The sequence below is a fragment of the Clarias gariepinus genome, chromosome 4, assembly GCF_024256425.1.
Source record: "Clarias gariepinus isolate MV-2021 ecotype Netherlands chromosome 4, CGAR_prim_01v2, whole genome shotgun sequence".
NCBI classification, from domain to species: Eukaryota; Metazoa; Chordata; class Actinopteri; order Siluriformes; family Clariidae; genus Clarias; species Clarias gariepinus.
The window spans coordinates 1,187,143-1,210,000 of NC_071103.1; the positions used below are offsets into that span (position 1 = coordinate 1,187,143).

The 22,858-nt window shown below is 40.5% G+C and overlaps 2 protein-coding genes across 2 annotated transcripts in view; both read right to left on the bottom strand.

Annotated features, from left to right (window-relative positions):
* Nucleotides 1-6,925: 6,925 nt before the first annotated feature.
* Nucleotides 6,926-11,068, bottom strand: LOC128520191 (CCN family member 3-like). Its single transcript, XM_053494298.1, has 5 exons — nucleotides 11,006-11,068; nucleotides 10,141-10,270; nucleotides 8,749-9,003; nucleotides 8,424-8,629; nucleotides 6,926-8,223 (listed from the first exon to the last, which is right to left on the bottom strand). Exons 1-5 carry the CDS (start codon nucleotides 11,057-11,059, stop codon nucleotides 7,924-7,926), a joined length of 945 nt encoding a protein of 314 aa, XP_053350273.1. The 5' UTR covers nucleotides 11,060-11,068; the 3' UTR covers nucleotides 6,926-7,923.
* A 7,529-nt stretch (nucleotides 11,069-18,597) lies between these two features.
* Nucleotides 18,598-22,858, bottom strand: part of mal2 (mal, T cell differentiation protein 2) — an 8,702-nt gene continuing 4,441 nt past the window's right edge. Inside the window, exons 3-4 of the mRNA XM_053494296.1 lie at nucleotides 22,832-22,858; nucleotides 18,598-19,411 (exon numbers count right to left, since the gene is read on the bottom strand). The exon at nucleotides 22,832-22,858 is cut by the window's right edge and continues 150 nt beyond it. Coding sequence (XP_053350271.1) covers nucleotides 19,340-19,411; nucleotides 22,832-22,858 — 99 coding nt within the window. The 3' untranslated portion in view covers nucleotides 18,598-19,339. The remainder of the gene's footprint in view (nucleotides 19,412-22,831) is intronic.

The following is a 22,858-nucleotide window of genomic DNA, read 5'->3' on the forward strand; positions in this document are numbered from 1 at the left end:
GTCAAAATGGGATTTTGACTTTTATGGGTGGGGGTGTTACGATGGCATGTATGTGTTGCATGCATGGCTGCTTGTTGCAGCGTGTGGGCGCTCTCTCTCTCTCTCTCTCTCTCCTTTGCTTTCCCTTTTTGAAAGGTGGCCCCGCCCTAATTGGACGTGCTGTTACGTGTTCCGTGGTTGGTCATCCTTGGACCTTGTTGTTGGTGGTCTTATGTGCCGAGCTATATTGAAGCTAAAAACGATAAACTGTTGTGTCGCGCCAGGGTTAACTATTTCTTGTGCGGTGCTAGTTTCCCTTTTAATTGTTTCTTTCTTTTCTTTGTTAGCGTGGCTGGAGGTCTCCTAGTTGTAAACACTAGTTGTAAATATATCTTTTGTTACTGTGTATGTGTGTACTTGGGAAGCTGTAGGGGCTGGGTGCCATTTTCTTTAACAAACTCGTTTTCTCCTGTTTTTGGTTCTGGCAGTTAGGGGGTTGGTTTAGCCCCTGTGTTTTTGGTTTTGGCTTTTTTCTTTTTAGTATATTAAGTTTTGTGGGAGGAGTAAGGGTGAATAGTTTTGTTTATTATTTTGGCCTTGGCCCAACCCTGAAGCCTGAGAGCTTCCTGTTTAAAAAAAAAAAAGAGAGAACAAAAGACCATGTAAATTTGTTGTAAAGATTTATTATTTATGTTGCTCCTGGACCTTAGACCTGGGACGTAACAAATGAACAGAGAACATAAGGCACTGTTTAGCTTCTCATCCTCCGTGTAACTAGTGTGTTCTCCTAAAATAGATCCTACAGTATATACACATTTCAGACAGGAGGGAAGTGATTCAGACATTTCAGGTTTAAACACTAACACCAAAAATACAGCAGTGTCGCCATCTTGTGAAGACTCCTGTTCAAACTACTGTACAATCACAAGAGTATTTTTGTAGGCTTTAATATTCTGGAAATAAAAATCCAACACACTAAACAGCACAAGTACAGTTTTTTACTTTACTAAGCAGAGATGAGATAATTTCTCCACTAATCATGCTACAGATAACAGAGTCATTAATAGAAGAGCTTTTCCCCTCCAAAACCCTCAGCACGTATATTCTCAGCCCATTACACAGCTCTGATTAGCATTAGCAACAAACTGCTGGGAAGTATCCAGACGCTTAAATAACCTCTGGACTAACCACCGACAGGTGTACACCATCACCCAGTCATCACCTGCCCTGTAATGACCTCAGGAGCTTCACATTATACCAAATGGTACATTTAAATTGATACGTATCTATACATTTAGTTTTAAGCGTTAAACATAATGCATTTGTTAACCTTTTGAACTGGATTTTAGATGGTAAAATGTATCCCTTTAAACTAAATATTATGTGAAATTTGACTTCTGATGTGTTTATGGACAAAAAAAAAAATACGTATGTATTGGATTGTTTTAAACAAAATACAGGAATAGTATTGCCATTTCCTTTTGCTGCATGATTACAGAGGAAAATAAATTCAATTCTTGGATTAAACTAATAATACAAAATAAAAATATATATTTTTATATATTTTGATTTCGTGTAAAAAAAAGTTTGTAAAGAAACACCAGAATCATTCTGCATTGACTCTGTAAAGCAACAACAAAAAAAAAAAAAACAGTGAAATTATTTGTGTTTGTAAGGGTCCTCCACTAGAGGTCACTGTTTTTAGTTTGTAGTTTTTGTTGGCCGACTCAGTTTCCCAGCAGGCACCTCGGTCAGGTGATGCGGTGCACACCTGAACCGAGGTAGCCATCATCCAATCTATAAATAGCTGTTTAGACTGGGAAACTGGGTCGAGCATTTTTGGGTATAACCACTGTCAGTTATGTGGGCATTTTGGTTTGTTTTTATTTGTTTAATTTGTATTTTGATTTTAGTTGTGTTAACTTGGGCTCTCTTATTGGCAATGTCTCTGTGTATGTTTTGTGTGTCTGTGTTAGTGGAGCTGATTCGGTCCTGTCCTCCTGTGTTCCTGTGGTTAGCTAGAGCAGGTAAGCAGTTAGGTGTATGTGTGGCTAGGAGCATGATTAGCTAAATGCTATGTTGAGTTTATAGTACAGTTACAGTACTAGCATGCTTCTAGCCATAGCCCTTCTGTGTCTCTAGCTATCCTGTGTTTCCTCTCCCCCGAGTTGCCCAGTGAGCCTAGCCTGTAGGTGTCCCCTAGCCTAGCCTTTGATGTGTCCTCAGCCTAGCCTTTGATGTGTCCTGAACCTAGCCTTTGATGTGTCCTGAGCCTAGCCTTTGATGCGTCCTCAGCCTAGCCTTTGATGTGTCCTGAGCCTAGCCTTTGCTGGTCCCCTAGCTTAGTCTTTGATGGTCCCCTAGCCTAGCCTATGATGGTCCCCTAGCCTAGCCTTTGATGGTCCCCTAGCCTAGCCTATGATGGTCCCCTAGCCTAGCATATGATGGTCCCCTAGCCTAGCCTTTGATGGTCCCCTAGCCTAGCCTTTGAGGGTCCCCTAGCCTAGCCACTGGGTATCCCTTGTCTGTGTTTCCTCTCCCCCTAGCGTCCCAGTGTGCCTAGGTTTAGAGTGCGGTCCCTCCGGGCTTCGGAGTAACGACTAGCTTGTGAGTGCTGCCTCGCTTAGCCTTGGAGGGCTGCCTCGCCTAGCCACTGGGTAGTCTTTGTCTATGTTTCTGTGCCCCTATTCCCTAGTGTGGTTAAGCTAGTAGGTAAGTATAGCTTAGTGCATGTTGGGGCTGAAGACATGCTTAGCTAGGTGTATGTGTAGCTAACTGCCATGGTTAAGCAATGCTTAACCATGTTTAGCTAGAAGCCATGCCTAGCTGATTGCCATGTCTTTAGCCCTTGTCCTGTCCCTCTCTTGGTCTCTCGTCTCGTCGTTACGTGTCTCCTGTCCTCTCCAGTGTCTCCAGTGTCTCCAGTGTCTCCAGTGTCTCCAGTGTCTCCAGTGTCTCCAGTGTCTCCTGTTCTCCCTAGTGTCTCGTTTCAGCTCCACACCTCGTTTATGTCCTGTTGTGTTTGTCCCCCTGTTATGTGTCTCGCCGCAGGGCGTGTTATGTGTCTCGCCGCAGGGCGTGTTATGTGTCTCGCCGCAGGGCGTGTTATGTGTCTCGCCGCAGGGCGTGTTAGGTGTCTCGCCGCAGGGCGTGTTAGGTGTCTCGCCGCAGGGCGTGTTAGGTGTCTCGCCGCAGGGCGTGTTAGGTGTCTCGCCGCAGGGCGTGTTAGGTGTCTCGCCGCAGGGCGTGTTAGGTGTCTCGCCGCAGGGCGTGTTATGTCTCTCCCCTTGTCTGTGTCTTGCCAGAGAGCTCCTGTTAGCACACAGTTAAGTATCATTTAAGTTTGTTTGTTTCTTTGGTGGTATCTTTATTTATACTTTGTTTAACTATCATTAAAAAGACTCTTTTTTTTGGTTACACCACCCCTCTGCCTCTATGCCTGCTCCTTCCGCCCACGGCGTTCAACACCTGCCACAACACCCCGATCATGACAGAATGCTCGACCACCAAGGCATAGCAGAGGGGGCTGGGACTAAAGCGGCAGCCTCACGTGGAGGCCACAGCTGCAGCACCCTTCAGGCCTCACGGGGAGGCCACAGCTGCAGCACCTTTCAGGCCTCACGTGGAGGCCACAGCTGCAGCACCTTTCAGGCCTCAAGTGGAGGCCACAGCTGCAGCACCCTTCAGGCCTCACGTGGAGGCCACAGCTGCAGCACCCTTCAGGCCTCACGTGGAGGCCACAGCTGCAGCACCCTTCAGGCCTCACGTGGAGGCCACAGCTGCAGCACCCTTCAGGCCTCACGTGGAGGCCACAGCTGCAGCACCCTTCAGGCCTCACGTGGAGGCCACAGCTGCAGCACCCTTCAGGCCTCACGTGGAGGCCACTGCTGCAGCACGCTTCGAGCCTCACGGGGAGGCCACCGCTGCAGCACGCTTCGAGCCTCACGGGGAGGCCACCGCTGCAGCACGCTTCGAGCCTCACGGGGAGGCCACCGCTGCAGCACGCTTCGAGCCTCACGGGGAGGCCACCGCTGCAGCACGCTTCGAGCCTCACGGGGAGGCCACCGCTGCAGCACGCTTCGAGCCTCACGGGGAGGCCACCGCTGCAGCACGCTTCGAGCCTCACGGGGAGGCCACCGCTGCAGCACGCTTCGCGCCTCACGGGGAGGCCACCGCTGCAGCACGCTTCGCGCCTCACGGGGAGGCCACCGCTGCAGCAGCCGCCGAGCGCCTCGAGGAGGTCCCAGCAGCAGCAGCCGCCGAGCGCCTCGAGGAGGTCCCAGCAGCAGCAGCCGCCGAGCGCCTCGAGGAGGTCCCAGCAACACCAGCAGGCCTCATGTGGAGGCCCCCACCTTCGTCCAGTAGCCCTTATTCAAGGCTCACCGCCTTCGGAGCGACACCCCAGCACAGCGTCCAGCACCCGGCTTCGATGTCGGGCACCCACCGCTGCACGGCGGAGGAAAAGCCAGTACTGCATCGGCCGCCCGGATTGGGGGACAACACAGCACTGTCTTCAGGGGCTCTACTTCTCAGAGCAATACAGTGCTGCCCCCTCCGCCCGGCCTACAACAGCGATCCGGTGCTGCCTCCGCCACACAGTTGACTAGGGGAGCTAGCCCGTCGGGGTCGGGTGAAGGGACACCAGGGAAGTGCCCTGGGACCACCAATAGCGCTCCGGAGGAGCGGTTTAAGGGGGGGGGTACTGTAAGGGTCCTCCACTAGAGGTCACTGTTTTTAGTTTGTAGTTTTTGTTGGCCGACTCAGTTTCCCAGCAGGCACCTCGGTCAGGTGATGCGGTGCACACCTGAACCGAGGTAGCCATCATCCAATCTATAAATAGCTGTTTAGACTGGGAAACTGGGTCGAGCATTTTTGGGTATAACCACTGTCAGTTATGTGGGCATTTTGGTTTGTTTTTATTTGTTTAATTTGTATTTTGATTTTAGTTGTGTTAACTTGGGCTCTCTTATTGGCAATGTCTCTGTGTATGTTTTGTGTGTCTGTGTTAGTGGAGCTGATTCGGTCCTGTCCTCCTGTGTTCCTGTGGTTAGCTAGAGCAGGTAAGCAGTTAGGTGTATGTGTGGCTAGGAGCATGATTAGCTAAATGCTATGTTGAGTTTATAGTACAGTTACAGTACTAGCATGCTTCTAGCCATAGCCCTTCTGTGTCTCTAGCTATCCTGTGTTTCCTCTCCCCCGAGTTGCCCAGTGAGCCTAGCCTGTAGGTGTCCCCTAGCCTAGCCTTTGATGTGTCCTCAGCCTAGCCTTTGATGTGTCCTGAACCTAGCCTTTGATGTGTCCTGAGCCTAGCCTTTGATGCGTCCTCAGCCTAGCCTTTGATGTGTCCTGAGCCTAGCCTTTGCTGGTCCCCTAGCTTAGTCTTTGATGGTCCCCTAGCCTAGCCTATGATGGTCCCCTAGCCTAGCCTTTGATGGTCCCCTAGCCTAGCCTATGATGGTCCCCTAGCCTAGCATATGATGGTCCCCTAGCCTAGCCTTTGATGGTCCCCTAGCCTAGCCTTTGAGGGTCCCCTAGCCTAGCCACTGGGTATCCCTTGTCTGTGTTTCCTCTCCCCCTAGCGTCCCAGTGTGCCTAGGTTTAGAGTGCGGTCCCTCCGGGCTTCGGAGTAACGACTAGCTTGTGAGTGCTGCCTCGCTTAGCCTTGGAGGGCTGCCTCGCCTAGCCACTGGGTAGTCTTTGTCTATGTTTCTGTGCCCCTATTCCCTAGTGTGGTTAAGCTAGTAGGTAAGTATAGCTTAGTGCATGTTGGGGCTGAAGACATGCTTAGCTAGGTGTATGTGTAGCTAACTGCCATGGTTAAGCAATGCTTAACCATGTTTAGCTAGAAGCCATGCCTAGCTGATTGCCATGTCTTTAGCCCTTGTCCTGTCCCTCTCTTGGTCTCTCGTCTCGTCGTTACGTGTCTCCTGTCCTCTCCAGTGTCTCCAGTGTCTCCAGTGTCTCCAGTGTCTCCAGTGTCTCCAGTGTCTCCAGTGTCTCCAGTGTCTCCAGTGTCTCTAGTGTCTCCAGTGTCTCCAGTGTCTCTAGTGTCTCCTGTTCTCCCTAGTGTCTCGTTTCAGCTCCACACCTCGTTTATGTCCTGTTGTGTTTGTCCCCCTGTTATGTGTCTCGCCGCAGGGCGTGTTATGTGTCTCGCCGCAGGGCGTGTTATGTGTCTCGCCGCAGGGCGTGTTATGTGTCTCGCCGCAGGGCGTGTTAGGTGTCTCGCCGCAGGGCGTGTTAGGTGTCTCGCCGCAGGGCGTGTTATGTCTCTCCCCTTGTCTGTGTCTTGCCAGAGAGCTCCTGTTAGCACACAGTTAAGTATCATTTAAGTTTGTTTGTTTCTTTGGTGGTATCTTTATTTATACTTTGTTTAACTATCATTAAAAAGACTCTTTTTTTGGTTACACCACCCCTCTGCCTCTATGCCTGCTCCTTCCGCCCACGGCGTTCAACACCTGCCACAACACCCCGATCATGACAGTGTTGAATTATATTAAAGGTTTTGAGGCATTTTGAGAAGATTTACAGCTAAGAAACGACTTCCCTTGAGTACGGTTTAATGTTCTGTGCTCTCTGAACCTTCTTCATAAACTGTAAAACTAAACACACTGAATTTTCATTGCGATAAAATCATTTATTTATTCATATACGGATTATTGTGCAATGTTGTGTGTGTGTGTGTGTGTGTGTGTGTGTGTGTGTTGCTCAGTCTTCCTTTGTATCATTGTTTATATATGATAACTAAATGTTAATTCATGTAAAAGACTTCCATCAGAAATACATCATTTATACGTAAAAAAGTTTATTATAACGTGAATAGTGACAGCGATACAAAGCGATCCATTTACTAACAGACACACATTATTAGCCGATATATTTAGTTTTTAAATGAACATCAACTTAAAAAAAAAGAAAAAATAAGACTCGGCAAACTTTCACTCCACTATGAGAGTGACCTTTAACCTTTGACACACTACACGCACTTGGTCGTGACGCTCCTGGTGCTCCTTTAGGACGCCGGGTCCTGGGAGAGGTCGTCCTTATACACACACTCTCGTACACTCAGACACCAGAGGAATGTGTGACACGCCTCATGGTTTAAGAGTTGAAGTGTTTTGAGACACCGTCCCCCCATGCATACAATTACAATTACAATTGATTCACTTATAACTGGTGCTTGTTAGCCTGAGTCTGTGTACCAGGTTTGTTCCTGTTCTCACTTACTGTACTGTACATTAAAGCAGCTATAAAGAGTCGTAGAATAATCTCACTGAGTTACGTGTCTGATGATGCTTTGATCATCTAAAGTGCCCTTAAGTCCTCTTCTGTACTATTAGGTTTTACTATTACTCTTTAGAACAGTAGTTTGCATTTTTGGTTTTAGAGAAACTTCTACAGCTAAAGCATCTCACTTATTTTATAAACTCCCTCCTCCATAATCTTATCTTTTATTCTGCACTTTTTTTTGGGTAATAAAGTTAACTGATAATTTAAAAATAATAATAATACAGACAGATACAAACCTATGATTAATTCAGATTTTTTTCCTTCTGCCTTAAAAACTGTAAATAAATAAAATAAAACATTTGTCGGGTAGCTTTAAATTCAGCTTTATATTTAGAATAAATGAAACTGTGATGCTGTGAGTGGACTGACAATTAATTTCTTAAATATAATTAAGCTCTGATTAATTGAGATTAATGCAACATAAGTCTCTAACACAGAAATATCTTTATCTAGTGAGAAATACAAAAGTCAAGACCGATTGTGGTGCTGTGACCATCACGGGATTTAAAGAGTTAATTGATTATCAGCTGTTTTCATTGAAATTTTTTATTTATTTTTGATAAAACCCCCCACAGGTAATCGCTCCTGCCTGACTTAGGCTCGGTCGAGGGAGTACGAGTATCTCCATGTTTGCGGTTTGTTTTTGACTCTAGTTTAGCGTGCGAGGATGGCGGAGTAGCCGATCTCAGGTCCAAGTCGTGGTACCACATCCTCCGCTGGGCAGTTACGGTGGCACGAACAGGTACGGATGAACATGACCAGTCGCCTGAGCGTGGTCCCATTCGGGCAGCGGAACCTCACAGGTGTTGTTTTGGTGCCATGCGGTGTGCAGCAGCGTCCATCTGAACACTGGCCGCAGAAACGAGGACGAAACGTCTGCATGCTTGAGCAGTTCCTGAAGGTGAAGTGGACGGGTTTGGGGCTTTGCGTCATCCTGAGACACGTTCCGACTTCCTGTGTTGGAAAAAAAGTCAATAAATATAAAGCTGTTAAACTGTGATGTGAACTAAAACTCCAGATAAATCCATTAGCAATTAAATTTTAGGTCAAATGACAGTATTTCACTGAGACACCAACAATAGTCATTAATAAGTAACGTTTCCATCAACCAAAATGGAATAATTTAAAAGTATCGTATTTTCTGTGTTTCGTACCTGAGGGTTTGCTTGCTCTTCGAGGGCTTGGCAGGGACGCACGATACACAAGCGGTTCTGTTTTACCAACTCACAGCGATGGTTCTGATTGGTCACCCGTGTGGACACGCCCATTCCGCAGGAACGGGAACACGCGCTCCACTCTGTCTTGTGCTCCATGCACTCTGTGCTGGGATCGAAGCCCAACGTCTCCTCTTGTCTGTATGCTAAAATTCACAACAACACACAGTAAAGTACCTTCGAACCAGTTATCTACATAAAACCATCTGAGTAGATTAAAATGATTACTAGTTAAGCATCCTCATTAAAAAGACCAGAAACTCACCTGCCATGGCGAAGCCGCCCAGCACACTGACCTCGGCCTTTGCATCGCACACCCATTTTTCACAGCATTCTCCTGGAACTTGCACTTTACGTGGCAGCGGACAGTCTGGGCCCGGAAGCATCACGTCCAGGTTACAGCGGGGGACGCAACTGATCTGCCCACTGTGACACACACACTGGTAACTGCAGCTCGGGAAGAAGGTCTCGCCATGGTGGTACACAGAGTTTCCCATAACACAGGACTCTTCATCAGGAGCTGCTTAGAATATGGACATACCATTGAAACCTGGACAAGTTCTCAAATCACTTCCAATTTAATCCAATTTGACCCACAATCTAACACCAAACCCGATTTCAACTGAAACCTCAAGCCAAACCCTAACCCAAATCCCCCAACCAAACAACAAACCAAATGTTTAATCAAACCCCTAAAATATCCCCAAACCAAACACCAAGCCAAACTTCAAATGTGATTTCAAATCAAACTCAAAGCCGAACCAAAATCTTAACCTCTGACCCAATTGAACCTCCAAACACTCTACTGTAGATGTGCTTCTAAATCAAATTATTTAAAAGTTCCAAAACAAATAATAAATTTAATTAAATTAATTTAAACTCTTTAAATAACTTCAAACCTGACCAATCAAAATCTAAATTTCTAATTAATTCCCAAACCAAACTCTTAATTAAACCCAAAACAAAACAAACCTTACTTTCCCAAACCAAACTTTAAGCCAACCAGTACCTTAAATCACAAGTCAAACTCACAAGCAACCCCACATACTGGGCCAAACCAAACTCCAAACACAACTCCAAACTTGCTTTCAAATGCAAACTCTAGATGTAAACAAACTCTAGATGTAATCACAAATTAAATAATAAAAAAAACACAAACATTAAATTAAACCCTAAATAAATCTCTGAACTAAACTTTAAACCTGACAACATACCAACCAAAATCTAAACCTCATTTCAAATCAACCCAAACCCAAACTCTCAACCAAACCCAAATAAAACCACAAAGCAAATGTAACTATTTTAAAACCAAACCACAAGTCAAACCAGTCCCTAAATCAAACTTTGAACCTGACTCCAAAACAAACTCTAATCCTGTCTGTAAACTAGAAGCTAAACCAAACCTTAAATAAAACTTTAATGACAAACTCTACCCCTGACTTAAACCCAAACTAAAATCTATGTAAAACCCAAAAGTACCCCCAAACCACACTCTAAACCAAACTCTGAACCTGATTCCAAACTAACCCCCAAACTAAACTTTAACCCACAAAGCAATCGTAACCGCATCTTAAACCAAGACATAAATCAAACCTCAAACCCGTACTCACTCCAAACTCTAAACGAAAGCCCGGACTAGCCAGAAGCCCACACTCACCTGAACACACTCCGGTCCTGTTCCTGACGCCTCCCATGTAGCGACAGCGCAGCCCCTTGTGGCATGGCTCCGAGTGTGAACACGGTTCTCCTTTCTGTCTCGCACACATTACTGCACAGAATAACAGAACCTGCACGGAGAAAGCAGAGCTTAGCAAGGAACATCTAACACCTTCACAGAGAGTGTAATAAATACAGTACTAAATACTTAAAACTGAAATGAGTGTGTGGAACACCAGCTAGCACACTGATGATATTTCATTTCTCTGACTTCTAAAGGTTTTAGTAATTATTACAAACGTTTAAAGTTACTAACCAAGAACATTTTATACAGTATATCACTGAATTAAACAGAAAAAACGCTGCTAGCTAACATGGCTAATTCTCTGTAGGTTAGATGCAAAGTTTTACCGCTAATACTAACATTAGTCTTTATTTAAAAAAAATAAAGAATCACAGTAATATTGCAGCAGCATCACTCTGTCATTAGTATAACTGAAACCTCAAGTCAGATGTTGCTTTTTATTAAAATTCTCGATAGTTTACACACCCTTTCAACCGGCTTTGGGTGATCTATTTGAATTTTTCTCATTAGGTTGCTAATTACTTATTCAGTCTTATTCTAGTCAAGGAAAGTTGAAAACATTCTCAAACAAGATAAACTGTGACCATATGTTAAATTAAAAAAAAGAAAAATGTCCAAGACAGTCACGTTGCCAAAACACTATCATATTGCTTATTTCATTTTATTATTCTCTCTAAATCCAAATTTGACCTAAACTTAAAGAGTTTATGAACTTTTGCACAGAGTGGACAGTACAAATTAAACAGTTCATGCATTATCTTTTATTGATAAAGACAATCACCTGTGCACAGATGAACAGAGAAACATCTCTCTTCAAGAAATGATCGATGAACATCTTCAGGCTGTGTCGTGGCCTCCTAAAGTCCGCCGGTCTCGGCTCAACAATTTATACACTCACTCGCAAAAAGGACGAGTAAAGTACGAAGGGGAAGGTGGGAGGGGCTTACCAGGGTTCCCAACCAGCTGATTGGAGAGTAATGTATAAACGTTACATTTTACTGCCACGCAGAACCTCTTGACCTTGTATACACACACACACACACACACACACACACACACAATACACACGTAGTCTGTAGGCAGTAGTGGGTGCACACAAAAGTCCAGATGCACATTAATAATGTCGCTTGAATTGAAACAGATTACAAAAATAAAAATAAACACAAAAAATATACAAGTATTTATATAATTATAATAATTAGTACACATTTGTATAACGTGCTCATGTGTTTCCATAGTAACGGCTCATCTGCAGGCGCCCGCTCCGCTGATAATAAACAGATAAAATCATTAGCTAATATTTTCCGTAAGGAGATATAATCTGTGTAATTGTGTTATTGGAAGGAGTCTCCTGTGTTAGAGGTAAAAGATGCAACATTTATCTTCAGGACAGATGAGTTTAGAGTTCTTTGGGTTTTCTCAGTAACTCAAAAAGCTTGCATTGTTTGTAATGTAATATAAAAGAGAACCAGAAGAAAGCATTTAAAAATAAAGGAATGAAAAGTGTGCTGTTGTTCTTTAATTAATAAAATCATTATAAAGTTCCATGATGATTTTTTTATACGAAACTTTATACTTTACACATTCACACAATATATACAGTATACACACAGATTGTTTATTAAATATTACTATATTTATTACTATAGTATTATTATATCATTTTCATTACTAAATATTTGCCACCTGATGTCTATTCATGAGAAGCTGAACAGGGAAATCACGCTGGTCTTGTACGCTACGAATCCTGCGCAGTCTCACTTGATTGACGGCTCACTAAAGGCCCGTTACAAATCAGAAACCAAAAGAAAGAACAAACAGACGGCCGAGCTGTTAGCAGAGCAAACACACGCCTGTGCTGTTCAACATTTCTCAGCTTTAAGCGTGAAACTATTTGACGAGCCGTGAATCAGGTCCAGGGCCGTAATTTATACAGCAGTAAAGCTGCTCTAATCCTTACACACACGTCTCCTGGTAGCAGAAGACCGACCACACACACACACACACACACACACACACACACACACAGGATTAATATAGTCTAGCGTGCTACAGAAAAGTCATGCCAGTTACATTGTTTTTGTGGTTTTTGTCACTAAGTTGTTCACTTGATTTCCTAAGTATTGCAAAAAATTAAATTAGTAGAGATGAAAAGATGTGCCCAGGTGCAGGTGCTCTGTAGATTGTTATTAATATCATATTCATAATTATACTCAGTTTCCAGTTTGAGTCTTTTGGTCACATTAGTGAACGAATCTTTAAACAGATTCTTTAGATTAAAAGTGTACAATCTACTGTACATACTCATCTACACTTATAGAACCTTCGAATTTCTAATGAGGTGTAAGAAAGAGATGTTTTTCTGCAATTTTATTTTTATTGTTTTATTTTTTTATTAATAAGATAAATTTTGCCTTATAATTACGTGTTAAAATGTACTAAATGCTCTGGGATGAACATTTCTTATACAACCATTACTCAAAGATCTTTAAATGGTATTATTGGATTATTATAATTAATACCTTTAGAAAATAAAGGTTAAATAAGGAATCCTAAACAGACTTAGTCTGCTCTAAAAAACTAATTTTACAAACTGCCTCAACCAAAAAAATGTCAGTTATTTACTACTAACTAGTAAACAGAAATGACTAACCTATGATAATTTATTGGTTTAAATGTTTAAATGTCGTCTTTAGCTCAGTATACTGAAGACGTCACTAATGAAGAGAATATTCAAAAGCAAACATGGGTTCTGCTAGTCATATACAATATAAAAAATGTCCTTATGATTCTTATATGTTATCAAATCATAAATATACAAATCATTAGAAACACAAACCACAAGAACAATAATAACTCTCAATAATGATTTCAGACATTTAATGAGACATTTAATATTGCTTTCTATATATATTATCTCTATACATTGCTTTAAAGTAACAGCTGAAGAAGATAAAGTAACAGCTGATACACTCATACAGTATCACAGCTCCATCAGCAGGTAGTCGAATGGCATTGTGGGTAATGAAAACATGCTGATTAAAACAAACAAAAAAAACATCTAAAACAATAGCGATTGTTTTAAAAGGAATCTTGGAAGGTCAGATTTTATTCCTCAGCGCTGTGCGGGGTGACGTGCCGGTTGTGTAGAGCAGATGTTTACCCTTCAGTAGAGAAGCTCCAGGTTCTAAAGAGCTCGGAGACGGTGAATAACGATGGAAAGCTTTGAGCTGAGCGTAACTCTGGAAGGAAATGGAGTGAGATCCTGGAGGACTCGGTCACCGCTGGCTAACCCGGCGACACACACACTTCTCTTTCCATTATGTGTTCAGAGTGAGGAATTTTGTTTGCCGCTGATCAGAGTGTAAAGGGTCCGTACGCTGGCCGGTGCTACAGAAACGCTTTAACAGGCCGTGTTTTTGACATCCGCTGTGAAGTCACATCAGGACAGGCTTGGTTGTTATGAGGTTGTTTGTAACGTCTTGTTAAAGAATTCTTCTCTGGAATCACATTTTAATTCCCTTAGCATGAGTTAATGTAAACCACAAGAGTCAGGTTTTTGTCTTAATCCAGGTATAATGTCCCCGAGCTATATCCAAACTGCGAAAACAAAATAACTTGTTTCTGATTTTTATTTTTTAACTGACTAGGAATTTACAAAACCGACAGCATGTTATTCTAATCAAGTGGGCGGTTAAAGACCACAAATAATGTGATAGAGTATTGGTTTACTGCAGAATCTTCGATCTTATTTATACAGGAACCAGAAATGAGGTGAATGTGTTAGATAACCCAAAGTAACAAAGCACTGTGTTACATAAATAAATAAAGAAAGAAAGAAAGAAAGAAAGAAAGAAAGAGAAATAAAAATCAGGCAATTAAAAGGAAAACTAGATAAATGTTCTCCAAATATACGTCTATATTAAACATAACAATAATGCGGTTAGTCACACGGGTGATTTGGGACAAAATTGTTAAATGTTTGAGCTTTTCTTTATACTGATTTGAGGTCAGATGGTTGAATTAGCAGATACATCACTGTCGTCGCTCCAAACAAACATCTTTAACACAACATCTGTATACAGTTCCAGTTCCAGTCATGCCACTTTTACAACATAATTCAGGATTTTTAGGATTTTTATGTTTAAGTCTCCAATTCCGCCCCCTGTTGGTCACTAGTTATTTCCATTTTATACAAAAATGATAGAAAAAGCTGAGAGCATTAAGGTCTTGTTTATACCAGAACAATTTGTGTGTGTTTGTGTTTTGAGGGAAAAAAAAGGAAATAAAAGATCTCTCTGCTTCCTGTTTTTGTCAAAATTTGGAATAAATGGATGAAAGACAGATTTGTAATTTTGTGTGTGTATGAGTGTGTGTGTGTGTGTGTGTGTGTGTGTGTGTGTGTAAGCTGTAATACTGTTTTTAGACCGAGTGTTCACACAGCCCTCGTTTTTTCGCCTCCATATCCAGACTGCTATAGCAACGGGGCAGGAACGTGTCAATATTCCATTCAAAGTTTAGCGATGCGAAAGATAACAGCGTGAACTGTATTAATATTTGCAGGAATTTTAGAGGAAATTTTATATATTCTATTCGCAGCTTGTATTTGCACGCTTGTAAGAGGCGGGGGGGGGGGCAGCTATTGGGTGTTTACACCTGTATCATCTACACAAAAAAAAAAAAAAGAAAAAGAAAATGAGGGTTGGGGTTGGGAGATATTCTGTGTGCTGTTAGTGACATGCACATACACAGAGGCTGTAGTGATAAACTAAAGTTTATAGATGAATGGAGTCTTTACCAAATCAAAAGCTTTTGACCATGTGACAGTCAAAGTTAATGGAAATGGATGCAAATAGGATTGGGGTGTGGTTATGCAACGCCTGGGGGGTTGGCTCTGAACACGCAGGTACAGATAGCCACATGGCTAATCTACTATTCAGATGCAAATTGAGTCAATCTTTAAAATTTGACACGATTCCCAGCATCGTCTTTACAGCCCCTGACACTGAATCAGAACCAAGCTTCTGAAGGCAGATCTTCAGCATCTGGCATTTTGTTAAAAATATCTCCATGTCTTAAATGGCTGTGGACCGGGACCTCAGTATGACACAGGAATTTCTAGAACCTGGGACCACCTGGTGTTTTTTTGCCTTTAAGATGTTCCTAACGTTTATGCAGAAACAAAACCAGCTGAATTTATGAAGCAAATATACTACAGGTGCTCAGTGGAGACCGTACTGACCTGGTGTATCATCATTGTGTGGTTCAGGAGCTCTGATCATTACTTGAAGGTTCTGCAGCAGGTGATCAGCCTAGCCAAGAAGATCTCAAGGACTGACCATCCATGACTGGAGGGTGTGCAGAACCCTGACGTCCTGAACATCAAGGCTGCCAAAAGGATCTGAAGGAGATATACCAAAATATATTTCTACAAGGAGAATTCTCTTGCTGAATTCATTTGGGGGAAAATGTCCTTTTGGCCAGATGCTCCTCCTGAATATTGATAAAGGGTAAGTATGAGAAGCTTTCTGAAGGCACTGGACTGTGGATCACAGTAACACCAGCACACGGAATGTTGCACATGAACTCCAAAAGCCTTCGCATTCATTCTTGTCATTCTCCTCTGTATGGACGAGGTTGGAATGTGCTGCTCTCCAAGGAACAGCTCAGAAACGTTCCAGCGCTCTGAGAAAATGCGGTTTGGAAACGCGGTTAGGATTTACAGCTCTTTTCCTGTTTGGTTTTCAGTCAGTTTTTGCTGCTGTGATGAAAAATGGGAGAAGTGGCATTCAGATTTATTGTGGGTATCCCAATCGCGTTTTGGTGCCAACCTGCTACATAATTCAGCATCGGCCTAAAAGCATTCTGATGTTCTTGGCTGTTCTGAACCATTTGCAAAGATATACAGTACGAGATGGTGGTCCAGTCTTTATTTTAGTGAAGGCTCTCTGCATGAACAATGAGAGCCAAGCCAAAACCAATGGATGTAAAACAGAAATGTACTCACAGCAGGATATGGTACATGAACTTAACCCATGGCAGTATCAGGGCACATTCCTGTTTTTTAAATTTCACGACTCAAGATCTGTGCAGAAGAAAGTGATCAGGTTTGTGTCCTTAGACAATTACGAGAACTGCCAAAGCTATGGTGGCACTAATAAATTCTAAAACAGAAGCATCCTAATTGGCTCCTGTGGAATATCTTAAGCGGTGAAGATAAAGAGCCATATATTCTTGGTGGAATAGCAAAGTTTAACCTTTGGGATTTTAGCAAGATGCTTAATAACTTCAAGAAAACATTCCTATTTGGGTTTCTCCTGTTCTGACAGTGTTTCAGACACACCTACTGATCTGTACTCTCAGCTGTTGGTAGTGTTTCACCTGTGTTCAGTTTATTAACAAATATGACTAAGCAAAACACCTGATTACATTCTTTAACAATAGCAAAAGATACATAAATAAAAACCCACTCATTGTCTATATCGCTTTATCCTGTATTCAGGGTCGCGGGAACCTGAAGCCTATCCCAGGAGGCTTAAGGCACGAGGTGGGGTAGGGTGCCAATTCATCACAGGGCACACGCACATACACACACTCTAGGCAATTTTGGGGATTATCTTTGCACTGTGAAAGGAAACCCACCAAGCACAGGGAGAACATCCAAACTCCTTGCACATACGTAGAGACAGGAATTGAGTCTGGAGGTGCAAGGCGACTGTGCTAACCACTACACCACCGTACCGCTCCTAAATAAAAACTATTTGCTTAAATATGATGATATTTTCCTCAAGGTATAAACTTGGGGCAAAATCTTAATGAGACTGGACACTGGGTAATGTGGACAAATATAAGACTGGGCACTGTTTAAACTGGACATGGGATATACTGGACACTGGTTAAACTAGACACAGGATGGACTGGACATAGGTTAGACTGGACAATGAGATAAAGTGTGAATGGCTGGACTGAACTCCAGTGACAGGAAGCAGCTATTAGCATGGATATGACTGAATTATCTCCACTGGGATAAATTGGTGAAAAAGTTATTAAGCAGTTGGGTACATCATCTGGACTCTGTTTTTTCTTTTGTCACTTTTTTAAACAAAAATTCATGAACAATCTCATCAAATTACCTAAAAATGACAAAATCTAGGGTGCATTTTAAATAAATGACAAAAAAGAACATGTTTTTGCTTTTTCTGGTTCATCTGGTTTGTATTTAGCTGCATATCATATTTCTCTGTTCCCTCGTCCTCCTGTTCTTGTGTCTCCTACAGCTGGCTTTGTTTCAAATAACAATAATGGTTCCAGATCCAGTGTCTTTAGAGCTACATAAAAACTGCCAAAATTTGTTCTGTAAAAAAAGCCTATGTCTCCTTGTGGAGGAAAAGCCATCAGTCTTAATAAAGTGGAGTTCTTCCTTCGTCTTTGGGAAACAAAAAAACTGCTTGGCTTCAAGCGTTTAAAAAAAACAAAAACATTTTCTTTATTTATATCTCAGCAGTCCATTCAAGTTAAAATCTTGATTTCTCCATGAGGGTAAAATGGAAAAAATAATTGGTTTATTAATAACATCATTTCTTGTACTCACATTTAACATATTGGTCAGGTTATTATTCTAATTTTGCTTAATATAATAATAAAAAAAGGTTTTGGTTTTTGTGGTGTACCTCAGGTGCGCATTCCTAGACCACTTACTTTTAGTCAATGTTTTTAAAATAAACTTCTGCTAGCAGTATTTCGCTGGCAGTCCTGCTTTTATAAATCTCCCACATTAAGATAAAAAATGTTTAGTCAGGAAAATTGAGCTGTTCTGTTCAACTACAAAATAAAACTAGATACATCTGGGGGATAATTTTTTTTTTATAAAAAAATAATCCACAATAAAGCTAATGTAAATCTGCATCTTTAATGCAGTTTAAGCAGGTTTTAGTTACATTATGGCTTTATAATCTTTAAAACTAAAAAAAGTTCAAACTAGATTTCACCTAAAAAAAAGTCTCAACACTGAATGAATGCTTTAAGTACAATAATAATAAAAAATAATTAAAAACCTTCTCCTTCTCATTATCATCATGTTTAGTAGAATACATAAGGGTGCACCCATAGATACCCATAGAACATAACCACTTCCCAGTATGCAATTCTAAATCTGATTTAAGAAATAAAAACATCTATAAAAAAAAAATTAACAAAGTATAAACAAATATGCATTTGTAAAAAATGTTTTCATTTTATTTTTGTTGTTATTAATAATAATAATAATAACAGTAATAATAATAATAATAACAGTAATAATAATAATAATAACAGTAATTATAATAATAACAGTAATAATAACAGTAATAATAATAATAATAATAATAATAATAATAATAATAATATGTAATAATAATAAGTTATTGTCAGGAAGATTAGATTAGGCTTAGAAACTTAAACAAGACAGTAAAGTTATCTTAAAAAATGAAATAATAATTAAGTATTATGGGTGTGAGTGCAAAAGTTTGCACACCCTTAGCAAAGAAATGCAATTTATCTCAAAATAAAAACTCGTTCCTTCATTATAACAAGTAACAAATATGTAAGTTGCATAAGTTTAGATATTAAAAGAAAAATAAATTAAATACCGCTTTAAAAGTTTGCACACCCCTTAATAATATAAATGTAAAGAAATAATAATAATCATTTTGATTTTAATAAGATGATGTTGCTTTAGGTTCTTATCTTGTTACAAGATGCAGCCAAGTTTATTTTTTTATTAGTTTATTTATTTTACAAACTAGATTTGCAGTTTTTTTTATTTTTTATTAATGAAATTGTAAGGGGTGCAAACTTTTACCTAAAGCTGTGTTCTAAGTGCACATTGTTTTTTTGAAGAACGTGTAACACTTGTGATAGAATTGTTTCTAAAGTAACATAGAACAAATCTTATCTTTACACAACTAAACCCGATCTTGTGGTTAAATCTAAACACACTTCCATATTAAATTAACAGAATCCTTGTGTGTGTGTGTGTGTGTGTGTGTGTGTGTGTGTGTGTGTGTGTGGTTAATAATAACACACTTGGAGTAAACTTGTGATCAGGGAGCATCAGCATGGCAGCACAGTTTCGTCCTCACTTCCTCCATCTCTTAAAGCCCATGAACAGGCTGCAGCCGTAGCACACGGTCACGAAGAAGGCAAATATCTGTAACAAACAAACAAACAAACAAACAAACATTTGTCATGTTTACACATGTGTTACACACTCGCCAATCAAACAAGTTTTATTTGATCAGGAAACATGTTGATCTTTAGTGTTAAGAGTTAATTGTTCAACATGGTGGCAGCATCATGTTGTGGGACGCTTTTCTTTAGCTGGGACAGGGACGCTGGTGATGGGAAGATGGATGGAGCCAAATACAGGAGGAAAACCTGTTAGAATCAAGAGCAAGAGACTTGAGACTGGGGTGGAGCTTCACCCCTAAACATACAGCCAAATAGGTTTAGACCAAAACATATTCAGGTGTTAGAACGACTGAGTCAAAGTCCAGAGCTACTGTAAGTCCAATTGAGAATCTATGGCAATTGCTGTTCACAGACGCTTTTTATTTGATCTGACAAAACAATTTTGCAAATAAGAGTAATGGGTGAAAATGTCACTCTCTAGAAATCTGTTAGAGACACGCAAAAGATCTGCAGCTGTAATTAAGCACTTTTCTAAGATATTTATTTGTAAAAACTTTTCTAAACGATTTATCATTTTAAATCCTATAATGTGCACCTTGAGGTGTAAATACTTTTGCAAGGCTTTGTGTGTATGTGTCCCTGGGGTAAAAAATTGCCTCTCTCTCTCTCTCTCTCTCTCTCTCTCTCTCAAACACTCACAGAAACACACACACACACACACACACAATGTAATGACCTTGTTAAAATTAAAAGAAAACAAAGAAACTGGTTCTGCTAACATTATGCTACGTTATCTTTAGTGTTGGGTAGCCGTAGAGTAAACACAGTCACCATGGAGACGAAACACCTACAGCACTGAAAACTCTTTCATTGTGTTAATGCATGCTGGCTTAACTACTGTAAGTTACCTGCTAATAAAAACATTTTTAATATTTTTGTTCTGGGCCCGTATTGTCTCAGAGTAGGAAATCGCTCCTAAGTGGCCAAAAATTCTTAGTGACGCAATTTTGGTCCCACTTTTAGGAAAGGGAGTAGGAGCAATTAATCAGCATTCTTAAAATAGGAAACCTCTCCTATAACTACTAAAATGTAGGAGAGCTCCGGAGGTGTCCTAACTGGTAAGGAGTAGTGAGAAAACGGCGATCAGGCCGAGACGTGCAGGAGAGACGTTTTAGTAACACTGAGTGACATGGAGCTCATAAAAGATACATTTGGACAAAAATGGAATACTTTCTGTGACAGATCACATCTGGTATTTAACTGGTTCATTAACATTTCACATGCCGTCTCCGCAGATGACTGATTCTGTACGCTGGTTTCTCTTGAGTATATATATATATATTGAAATTCCTTATTATTTGCAGAGGTGTCAAGTAACGAAGTACAAATACTTCCTTACCTTACTTTTAGTCCACTTTTTACTTCTACTCCTTACACTTTAAACATAGCCTCGTTACTCCTATTTTATTTCAGCTCGTCATTCAAAAAACAAACAAACAAAAAAACATCTGGATAAATCGCGCCATCCAGATGGAGTGAATTTGATTGTGGTTGGATGAGAAGTATAAACATACCATTCCGACACCCTATTGGTTGGTACGCGATCCATCGCACCTGCACATGACGTCACGTCACACACTCCAGCAAGGACGTTTGAATAAAATAGTATTTTCAGTTGGTAAGGTTGTGATAAGTAGACGAAGATGTCCGTGATAGAGACTCAAGATTTGAGCAAAATGTCACAACCAAGCACCAGCGAGGAAGGGAACAGCACCAGGAAGGGAACAGGAATGATTATATATATAAATTTTGATGAATCACTTGGATTAATCCTTCACTCTGACAGCACTAATGTTTATTGTAGACAACCACACAAGGGTAATTGTTACTAAGCCTGCCCTGGGTGCACTAATTTTCCTGTATGTTGCCCTCACAGATTCCTGCAGCTAAGCTTGGATGTACATTTACATTCCAATAAAGGTTACCGATGACACGCCTCTGAAGTTTGACTTTTTGCACCATTAAAATACTTATAGGCAACTAGTTATCATATCTTCTTCTCCATGAAACATGTTAATGCTCAGTAGTACACATATATGGTTCTTTAATGTATTTGCATTGTACTAAAATACATTCTTTTTCAATTGCCATATACAGAATCCCAAATCAATATGGCAGTTGAAAAATACAACAAAAATGAGGTGTTAGTGCAGTATATAGGCCCGTGGCACAGCCTAAGCTTTTATCCTTAATGCTTTTCCCCCTCGCGTTACTTTTACTTTTATACTTTAAGTAGTTTTGAAACCAGTACTTTTACACTTTTACTGGAGTAAAAAGCTTGAGTTGATACTTCAACTTCTAAAGAAGTCTTTTTAAACCCTAGTATCTATATTTCTACACAAGTAATGAATGTAAATACTTTTGACACCCCTGATTGTTTGCAGCACTTCACCACTTCCTCAGCACCGTCGCCCTCGGCTCGTTCATCAGGAACAAACTGATCATTCAGATTCATACACATTTTCATAGTTTTTTTTTATTGTGCAAAGCTGCTTTGCTACAATGATTATTGCCAAAATCGCTATAGAAATAAAATTGAATTGAACTGAATTTTAAAATCATGTTGATCAGATGATGACGGTCCTACACAGCTTGTGATCGGAGCAGTCTGATTAAAATAATGTCATGTCTGTGTGCGTGAAGCTCTCACACAACTGACCCTGATTTTTTACCATTTTGCTACAAAACCCAGTAAAAACTACAACACACACTATAATGTGTAAGCTTCTTCGTGGAATAAACACTGACGGCACCCTTCCCTAGACTCCCTGCTGAAAATAAGAATAGCATGCTTCAAAACTAACTGTTACTGCCCTACTCTGTGCTCGGAATATGTTCATTTAAGTAAATGCACTTTGAGTGTGATTCCTACTGTAGGTGTTATTCTGAGACGCTTAGTAAATACGGGCTTTATTCTTTCTTTTTATTTCCAAATCTGATTACTGAGCTTTTAGTTTTGGGGAGAATTTTTTTGTTCTATATACCAAATCCTTATGCTAAATAAATTAAATACACATGAACTTTATCATGAATAAACCTGTTAATGTTAAATAAACTATTGTTAAAAATTATATATATATATATATATATATATATATATATATTAAAATTATAAAATAAATAAGACAAGAATAAACTGTTGCAAAAAAAAATCAAAAATCTTTCCCCCCATATCCTACCTTTTTATTTTTTTATTGTTGCCAATACACACTAAATTGTTAAAATAATATGGATTATAAATGTTATTAAATATATACATATTTTTATGGTATTAGTTTATTTATGAATGGAGGAAGCCTTAGTTACTGTAATTTAAGGTAACACGGAGTAATGATTGTATTTCAGTTCTGAATAAACGCATTGAGGCAGCGCGACTCACCGTAGCCACCACATTAATACTGTACTG